The 9,937-nt window shown below is 53.2% G+C and overlaps 1 protein-coding gene across 4 annotated transcripts in view; it reads right to left on the reverse strand.

Annotated features, from left to right (window-relative positions):
- Window positions 1–2,125: 2,125 nt before the first annotated feature.
- ZNF516 (zinc finger protein 516) overlaps window positions 2,126–9,937 on the reverse strand; it is a 106,965-nt gene continuing 99,153 nt past the window's right edge. For 3 of the 4 annotated variants that reach the window (XM_059409842.1, XM_059409840.1, XM_059409841.1), the window contains exon 4: window positions 2,126–6,145. In XM_059409842.1, coding sequence (XP_059265825.1) covers window positions 6,129–6,145 — 17 coding nt within the window. In that variant the 3' untranslated portion in view covers window positions 2,126–6,128. The remainder of the gene's footprint in view (window positions 6,146–9,937) is intronic. The other variant, XR_009406025.1, reaches the window with a different exon arrangement.

The following is a 9,937-nucleotide window of genomic DNA, read 5'->3' on the forward strand; positions in this document are numbered from 1 at the left end:
CAGCTCCAGGATGTCCCCGTCCTCCTGTGGGACACAGCCAAGGGCAGGCTCGCGTCGCCGGGCTCTCCCACCCAGCACCTGGGGCTGCGCTGTGCCGTGGCAGGGGCCCCGGACTTGGGGCATGGATTTATAAAGTCAGAAACGTCCTGTACCATTTCCACAATTGGGCCCGGGCCCGTGGGCTCGCCAGCTACTGTTGTTCTGCCTCAGCAGAGGCGTTTTCTGCCTCGGCGTGTTCTGCCTCCCACCCCTAAGGAAGCTGGGTGAGTAACAGTGATGATCTCTGCGAGACCTGTTCCCGCTTTCCAGAGCTCTGAGACCCCCATTACTCCCGGACAGTCTGAACTCTTGGGATGAGACGGGCGCGCTCTTCTGGTTCCAATTTGCTTCGCCGTGCCTCCCGCCACTGAGAGCGGCTCCGAGGGGCGAAGTCCCCATAGGTCTTCACTTGCTCCTTCTCCTGTACATCTCCAAGACCTCACAACCACTCACCTGAGCTGCGTGAAGATTTTCTTCGTAAAAGACGCCCCTCTGTTTTCGATTCCTTGTCCCCTGTCCTGCACATGTTCGAGTTCACCACGCTTTAAAAGGTCATTTCCCGAACTGAAATGAGCCCATCAGGAGACAAAGTGAAGCCGCAGGTCAGGTGGGGACACTTCTCCTGCCCTGAACACGCATCCTCCACTGACAAATCCGGGTCCAGAGAAAGGTGAGCTTCCTTGTCCCCTCTGAAACTCAGAATGTTGGCCACGCGCTCGGGGGTCAGTCTGAGCCCCCCCTGCAGAGACCCGGCCTCCCGTCAGGAGGCCTCCTTGGGAAGAGACTCCCATACTAGCTTTTTCCGTTGGAAGAAGGGAAAAAAGATGGCATTCTCATTACGATCTTTATTTCACTCTTTCCTCTTCCCTCAGAGGAACCCAGAGGGTGCGCCACCTGATGTCCCCTGCTGCCAGGTCCCCGTGGCCCTTCCCCAGCCACAAAGCCCTGCCACAGCCTCGTGTGTCCACGGGCAGGGACTCTCCAAGAACTCATCACATGGGCCGAGACCAGAGCACGTCCCGTTCTCCTTCAATTATTCTGCTCATCTCTTGAACGAGAACTTACCTTTTCAAAGTTCAGGCGGGGAACACGAACAGCCCAGATGAGACACACATCGTTTTCAAACGGCAAGAAATCAGACGCAGGGCAAGAAGGTGCCGTCACAAACAGTGGGATTTGTTTCTCAAGCGTGTGTGTTCTGTGTGGTGGGGGGGTGTGCGTGCACGCGTGTGTGTGAAGCATGGCCACGCCCAGTCCCAGCCTCCAAGGTGCTCCGCGGCCGACTAGAGCGCAGGAAACAGTCAGTGGCCATCTTACGCCATCTTCTCCCAGTGGCCAAGGAGCCCCCAGCCCGCGGCTGTCTGCTGTCTGGTGACCAGCAGGGAGACAGAAGGAACGCACCTTCCTGGAGAAAGGACTGTGGCCACCTGGAGAAAGCCCAAGGCCGGGGAAGGTGTCTGTCTGGGCATGAAGTTAGGAGCTCCCACGCCCGTGTCCTGTGGAAGGAAGTCCCTGCATCGGGGCACAGGGAGGTCTGGGGCAGGTTTCTGCCGGGCACCAGCAGGACTGTCCGTTCCCACCTCTCTTACTGCCAGTGGAGACACAGTTATACCTTCTCACTTCAAAACACTTCTCAGCTTTTTAAGCTGAAGTCCCCTGAGGGCCTCGGACCCCCATGTTCTTGATCCCATCACTTCACGGGACCCGGGCTCGCTCTGCGTCCATCCTGCGCACGCCGCGTGGCTCGGGCGGCCAGAGTAGGGACGGTGTGTGCGTTTGGTGAGGGAACAGCGAGGGGCGCCGCGGGAGAAAACGAGCGCTGTACGGTCACCTTCCAAAACAAGAAACAGTGTGCATGCCCTGGAGTTGGCAAAAAAATAAAAAAAACAAACAAAAACAAAAAGAAAACACTCTGGCCATCCTGACATGGTGTTAGATGAGTTATCTTGTGAGTCACGCTAAAACCCTTCTGCTTCTAGAAAGAACTCTACACTTGGCTTTGTGTTCTGCCAATGAAAACAGGAAACCACAGATCGAGACGAAGTTTAGGCACCTCCTGGGAGGGCGAAGAAGGTCTTAACGAGTCTCAGCAACTCCAAGATCTTTTTATTGATTTCAAAGTCCAATAGAATGAATATGTTTTATCTAAATATTTTTTCACATAACTGAAACACTGAATTATTTTTTCAGAAATAGAGTTAAATACATCCATCTAGTTACAAATCTAATATAAAGAGTACAAAATATAATGTTATAAACTGTATTTTAAAAAAAAAAAAGAAATACAAACTCTATGGTCTTTTGCATTTGACTGCTTCAGAGTGTGATCAGCGCAGTGGATGAAGAATGAAGCCCCCTCGGTCCCGTCCCACGGGTGTGCAGGAGCCCGGCCCGCACCGAAACCACCTCCGGGAGCCCTGGCCGTGGTTCCCTTTCACTCCGGGGACAGAAGGCTCCACACCCGGAACTCAGCGACGAGAGACAAACACGGCCCCGCTCGCTCGGCGCCACTGACACCCTCAGGGCTTGGGAGTCAGCATGTTGGCTTTAAAGCAGAGGCTGGTAAAGGGAATCTGGGCACAAGAATCTTGGAGGCACAGTGTCTCTGGGGCACAGACCGACACGTGTCGTCACTGCAGGATCGAGGCGACACCCGTCCCGCGGGCTCCAAGTGCTCTGGCTGTCGTGCTCTCAGCCGGCGGCTCCCCGTCCGCGCCGTACTCGAGACTGCGCCCATCCGAAAGCGGGGCTCGCTTACCAACGGCTGTGTGCGGGCCCTTGTTCCGGATGTTTCCGGAATATTACGTGACCTGTGACAGAGTGGCCACGTCTGAACGTGGCTCGGGACACAGAGGGCAAGAGCCATGTCCCTCACCCGGCGCAGCGGCCACGGGCCAGGACTACCGCGAGCAGCTTCCCGGGCGCGCTTCTTGGGAAACTGGTGTCTTTCTTGATTTCGAAAATAAATGAGTATCAGAGAAACCGCTCCGAGTATTTCATACTTTTCGAAACTAGAAAGGCAAAATCGCCGAGCCCTGCAGGTCTGTGCTGCGTTCGGACCGGCGGGAGACGGAGCCTTCGGAGAGGCCGAGGGACCCTCCCGGAGCAGGCGGCGGAGCGGCCGAGGCGGGCTGCGTCCTGGAAGGGGCCGGCGGCGGACGCTGCGGAGAACGGACGCGGCCTTCTTCGAGTTAAGGAGTGTGAGTGAGTGACCTGAAACGCTCCTCAGCTCGTCGTCATTCTGTGTGACCGGACGGGGACAAGGAGGAAAGACGTGAGCGGGGAGGGGAGGGGGCGAGGACAGCCGGACCGACAGCCGCCCGGGGCAGCGAGGGCGCCGGCGGGCCGGGGAGACACACGGAGAAGCTGCGGTGTCGACAACCAAACCCTTTATTGTCTAAGTTACATCAGACGCCAACACTGTAAAAATCCTGTTAGGAAACAAGGAAACAGCAGGTCGGTAGAGGTAGTAGAAAGAGTCTGTAACAGTCAGAAGACGACTTACAGGAGGGATCACGTGGAAATTATCGTTCGAAAAAAAGCAAATCAAAACATTGGCTAAATAAATAAGAAAACACAAATCATATTAAATACTATGGTCAAACAGACAACAACGCATGAACAGACCCAACCATACTGCTGACCAGTGACAGAAGGAAGCCACAGTCCAGCCCCAGACAGCGTGGCTTGGAGGGCGGCCTCCTCCCCTGCTCCGTTCTGGGGCCGCCGCCTTCTGCGCTGGGCCAGGCACGCGCTCCCACAAGCGGACTTGGACTGCGCGCTTTGCCCGCGGGACCAGGGGTGCACCCCTCTCGCCATCAGGCCATTCCGGCCACTGGCGGGGCTCCGGGGTCGTTGGGGCGTGGGGGGGAGCTTCCAAAACAGGAAGAATGGACAAGACAGCTCCGTGTCACTTTGGGGACAGAACTGCTTTTAATCGCTAGAACACAGAGAAAGACAGGACTGGGTCTGGAGCCCCTGTGCGCCCTGACCTGTCACTGTTCACTTTCAGCTGAGAAAATGAAAGCCGGAACTTATCACTGTGGGGAAACTATCGAAATGATCAAACAGAAGTCAAGAGAAAGGCATTCTGATTTCTAACAGAGGAATGTGTCTCTGCAACTTTGCTCAAAATACAGAAACAGTCGATCACAGCTGCTCGATACAATCGGCGTGAATGTTCCTAATTACGCCAACACAACAGATCATTCCGGAACAAACCTGGTGTACGAGGATCAGGAAAAAGTGAGTGAAAACATCGTGCACACAGGCATACGCGTGTGTACATCCATACGTAAAGAGGAGCTACCCAGTTACATCCCACTGTTTCCAAGTGTTGCAAAGTAACCGGAACCTCAAGTAATTTAAATTCAGTAACAAGTAGAATCCAGAACCAAACATTAACTAATAACAACATCAACAATAATAATAATATAATAATTCAACAAATCATTAGAACAGGAAAACCACACTTCAGGGTTTGTGTCTGTGCGCGCGCACGAGTTTAAACATATCTTTGTATCAGAAGCCCATTTTCTACAAAAGACTGCGCTGATCCATGACTGTATTAAGTAAACTGTTGCTCTCACCAGTATTAAAGGTTAGGATAATTTCTGTACAGGTAAAATTATTGCTTTTTTGAAAAATATATTTAGCATGCTTGTTTTTAATCTGTTTCCTGCCTTTACAAAATGTCACGATTAAAAAAAACCTAGTAAAGCTTTTGCAAAAAATTTCACAGAACATTGTCATTCAAGGCAGCAACTTTTGATAATGCATAAAATCATATGTGCAAAAATCTGAAACTCTCAGAAATATTACCATCGCACACAGTGCCACGGTAACAGGAAAAGAAAATATTTCTATCTGTGGAATACAATTTTAGCTGCGTACACTGCACGGTTTAAGATCCTTTGTTTTGGGCCTTAACCCCCCACCACAAAAACTTGCATTTGCGGGACTGAGGAAGAGGTATATGAAGCTGTCCCCACCCAGGGGCCAGGGGACCTCCACGCTCCGGGAATGAAGGGACTCATCCCATGGAAGTCCCCGGGCCCGAGAAGACACGACACCTACTAGCTGGGCCGGGCGGGGGCAGCTGGGAGGGAGAGGAGCACAGGTTTCCAGAGCACCAGGGCCCCCGGATCTGCTCAGGGATGCTCCCGCCATCACTGAAACGGGTCTAGACCGGGGCAGGGAGTTTCAGTGGCTAGAGAATTTACGGGCAGTCTTCCTTGGGGAGCAGTCCGCAGAGTGTAGCCCTGTTACAAAAAGGTCCTGAGAATAAACAAAGAAGCCTGCTTGTCTTAGTGTTCAACTAGCTCTTTCCCGAAGCAAATACACGCACTCCCGTGGGTGTGTGTCCCCTGCAGGCTCGCCGAGCACAAAGGACGGGAAGGTCGGGCAGAGCAAACGGGAAACACCCGCGGCCCCCAAAGGCCACCAGTTAGGACCACACCGTGGCCCCAAGCCACCGGGCCTGCTTTCCGCAGTGACCAGTGCTCCCTCCTTCCTCTCTTGTGGACGACTTTAAACACCCGCTACGACACAGACGGGCTGTGGCACTAACGCTCCACCAGCCGCCCCACCACGTGTCCTGGCGTTACCCGACTGTCCTCTGAGCGTCTGCAGCTCCCGCCGGCGCCCAGCTCTTCCGTCTCTCTGACACGCACAAGAATCTCTCTCCAGTGTCTCAGACGTGTGTCCAGCAACACAGAGGCCTGTGCTCTGAGCGTACCTGCCAATAGCACTGTTTATGATAAGAAAATAGGGGGCGGCGGTCGATGAGCCCAGAGCTGCCCAGAGTATGTACACGGGATCCTGGAGGAGACCATCTTCGTGTGCTCCGAACCGTTTCCCAAGGCGCAGAAGCATCTCCCTTTGGCCTGCGCTCCAGCACGGCCGCGCCCGGGTCGGGCCAGGGTCGGGCCATCCGGTCGGGGCTCCTGCAGCTTCTCCTCCACGGGGGGTCGGGGTCACTGCCGGGACGTCCATGGGGGGCTGCGAACGGCTGTCACGGGGCACCAGGATACGCCGGCCACGAGTCTCTAGGTTCCCTTTCTGAGAGGCACTGCTGGACGGGATTGGGGTTAGAACGGTCTCTCCCCTAGATGAGAAAAAGCAGACAACAGAGAAGCTCATTTCTGCCTTTTGGTATCTAAGTGCATTTTCCCTATTAATTTTCTTATCAACCCCCAAGAGCAGGGCGACCTTGACGCAGCAACCCCGTCAGGTGGGTGGGGACCCCTGACTGCTGCAGGAAATCACTCTGCTCAGCAGAAGAGATTTTAAATGGGCCTTCCTGCTCTGCGGGGGCAGCTTCAGACAATCATTCGCAAGGCTGCAGAGAGGATGGCCGGCCGCCTCCGTTTCACATCCAAGAAGGCGAACAAGCGTCCAGACCAGCCCCGGAGGTGAAAGGTGACAAGATGGAATTGGGGGAGGATTCCCAAAAAAGGAGAATTTTGTAGCACGACGCGGATTTACAGGTGAGTGACAGCTCCGCAAGGAGGCTGAATTTGGGGGCCAGACAGACAGTCAAAAAAGGACAGCTCCCACATCGATCCGTCGGAACCGAGTGCTTCCACCGATTCCCGTACATAATCACCACGTCGGGAAAACAGAAGGGGTTCTCTAAAGTCAAGTGCACGGCGAGATAAAAATGGGAAAACATGTGAGCCTGCGGCTTTCAGAGAAGGCTCTCCAGTGACATTCGAAGCATCGCTGTTGGAACAATGGAGTTTACCATCCGAGAACAAAAACAACAGGGCGAGATTAATCTTACTGAACTGCATGAACCTCCAGCTGACGTCCTGACGGAGAGAGACCGATCACTTGACATTAACACGCACACGACGCCACAGCACTCCCGCGCCGTTCTCACTGGTTTCCAGCCGTGCCTCCGGGAACCCCAGAAATCCTGGGGGGAGGGCTGGCTGACACCGTGCATTAAGCGCTTCTCTTTAGTCAAGTTTCTGAAAGCTCCTACTTAAAACCAGCCCCACGTGCATGACGTCCATCAGTCAACACTGACGGAGGCCCAGGAAGACACTGGACCAAAGTTCTGGGGGGGCTGGGGCGGGCACAATGGCACAGGCAGGAACTTATCCGACGCGTAAGAGTAACTCCACGTCCTCGGGTAGACGGCGCATTCCCTGCAGCGAGCGGAGCGCGAGGTTTTACATTTTTGCACAGCGATCTCACACCACGGAGATTCATAACAGGGCACTTTCCAAACTGCTTCTAGATACATTCAAGAAAGGAAAATGGCCTTTGTGTTTGCCAAGAGAAAAATGAGTTATTGTCAGTGCTTAGGTGAATGGCCTGGAAGTCTCCCCAGAATGACTCGCCGGCGATTCTGAACAGTGTCCACTCTGCACACGTGACAGCGACGGCGCCCCTGACCTCCGCCTGCACCTTGTTTCCTTGGGGCCAGAATACACAAGCTTGCACAGGGCAGATTAGAGAGGGAACAGGAGGACGCGGCTCCCTCCATGAAGGACAGAAGTTTTGAATTGCAAAGCTCAGGAAGTTTTAAAAATGATTCGGAAGGACTGCAAAATCTGGTAACCCTAACCACCAGGTTGTTAAATTTAGTCCATAAATCTAGACACAGTAATGCCTATTTTTGCTTTGGAACTGAAGCAATATGTTCAGACAGCATCTCATTCTTTAAGGGAGTCATCAACATTTTATTCCTCAATACAGCGACCTACAGGCTTTTTAGGAAATGAAAGAGATTCATTTGAGAAAGCGGCATTTGGGAAATGCAGCCCGGGAAGAAAGGGGTCACAGAAATATGCACGCGCACACCTAGGATTTTGAGGGCACACATGCTGCTTTCTCCCGCTAGGAGACCGAATACTCAGAAGACGAGAAACATGTTTTTAGAAAAATCTGTGGGTTTTCTGCTGCTCTGTGAATTATGGGCTTTTCAGTAACAGCAACACTAAAGAAAATAATTATCTTCCTTAATGCACTTCAATGTTCTAGGGATGGATACTGACTTCCGGAACTTCATGAGGTCTACTTTTTCTCCCTTTTGGCTTTATAAGGTAAGGGGATGTACGTGTACTCCTGTGGGGAGGGGGTGAGGACACAAACACCCTCCCAGGACACACGCGAACCTGTCGGCCTTCAGAGGGAAGGGGACGCGACCAGCGTCTGACACACGCGGTGTGGTGCTCTAGGCCGGATGAGGTCACACGCAGCACCTTCCTGACTGCGACCTTCACTCACCGCGCCGCAGGCGAGGGGCGGCTCTCAGGACCGCGTGTCACTTTGGACAAACCACGCATCCTGTTCACAGCTTTTCATAGTACGTTCGACTCAAGAGAAAGGTGGAAAACGTGTTTTGAGGTGTCTGTTTGGTTTTAACAATACGGAAGCTGCTTGGAGACCTGAGCGGGACTTTGAAATCCGACGTGTGACACTGAGACCCCAACAGTGACCGGAAACCGGACTGGGCGGCTCCACGAGTCTCCATCACCTGCATCATAATATCCAGAGCTAAACCAGGCCCCCAGTTACTTTTTCATTTCCCCTTATTTTGATTAATGGAATTATTTCTCTGGCTTAACTACTTTAAAATAACATTTAGAATAATAAGAAATAAACTATTAATCATAGTCTTTAAATTTTGGCAAGGAATCCAAACACACTGGGAACACCAGATTTGCTATTTCAGCAAAAGTCAGTCTGGTCTTTTAAATCCAAAAGCCAGGATACAGCAGGGAGACAGGGTCCATTCTTCTTGGTTCTAAAACCATTTCAATTTCTAACGTTTAACCACATAACAGAAAAGACAATTTCTTCACAACACACAGACAAAGCCACCTAGAATTCTCCCCCCCAACACCACTAGGACAACAATACCCATACGTCAGCCTATTATTTTTTAAAAATCTTGCTGATGATGAATACTGGTGATTACTGGGAACTAAACGTTCACTCAGTCCTGCTGAATCTATGACAAAGCATCTTGGAAGGATGCCCTCCTTTCATTTAGAATTTAGCTTCGAGCATCAGCTACCCTCACGACTGGACTTGGGTGCACTTACGAGAAGCACAAAAGTGGGGCCTTCATTCCTGAGGGTGGGGACAGTACACCCAGAGCCATGGCCAGGCCGCACGCGGGATGACACTCCTCCCCTCCAGCACCCACGCCCTGCGAGAGCAGACACTGCAGAACAGACACCATGACCACGAGTCTCCTTCTAGAAGCTCGACCACTAAATCCACGCCTGTAACTTGTAAGGGTTCAGCGACCCTGTCCACTCCAGCTGTGGGAGGAATGCCTGCTGACCAGCGCACGTACGGAGAAGAGCACGCTGCCACAGCACACAACCGAAGAGAATCACTTCATTTCCCCAAGTTTCTTTCATTCTGACCTAACAGAAGCAGATTCATTTTGGCTCTGGGCCTGGACCCCGTGCCTCACTCGGAGACCGGGGACATCATGATCTGTCCGAATTAGCTAACACACAGACTCTGGATGCTAATTCGGCAAGTCAGGGGGCTGCTGCGTGGTTGCCGGTGTGACACGGCAGAGAACTGGGGCCCCAGGTCTTGGCAACAAAAGGCACAGTGCCTGGCTCTGGCAGCACCAGGATGTCCAGAAAAAAGAACCGCCATCGGGGCTGGTTGGCTCATTCAATCTGGGAGCAGCATCCTGCCTCCGCATGTGCCTGGATCCCAGCAGTCACGGCGGGCAGCGGCAGACCCATCCCAGAGCACACCTGGATCCCAGCGGTCACGGCGGGCAGCGGCAGACCCATCCCAGAGCACACCTGGATCCCAGCGGGCACGGCGGGCAGCGGCAGACCCATCCCAGAGCACACCTGGATCCCAGTGGTCACGGCGGGCAGCGGCAGACCCATCCCAGAGCGCGTATGCGGCC

The sequence above is a fragment of the Mustela nigripes genome, chromosome 8 (assembly GCF_022355385.1).
Source record: "Mustela nigripes isolate SB6536 chromosome 8, MUSNIG.SB6536, whole genome shotgun sequence".
Classification (NCBI taxonomy): domain Eukaryota; kingdom Metazoa; phylum Chordata; class Mammalia; order Carnivora; family Mustelidae; genus Mustela; species Mustela nigripes.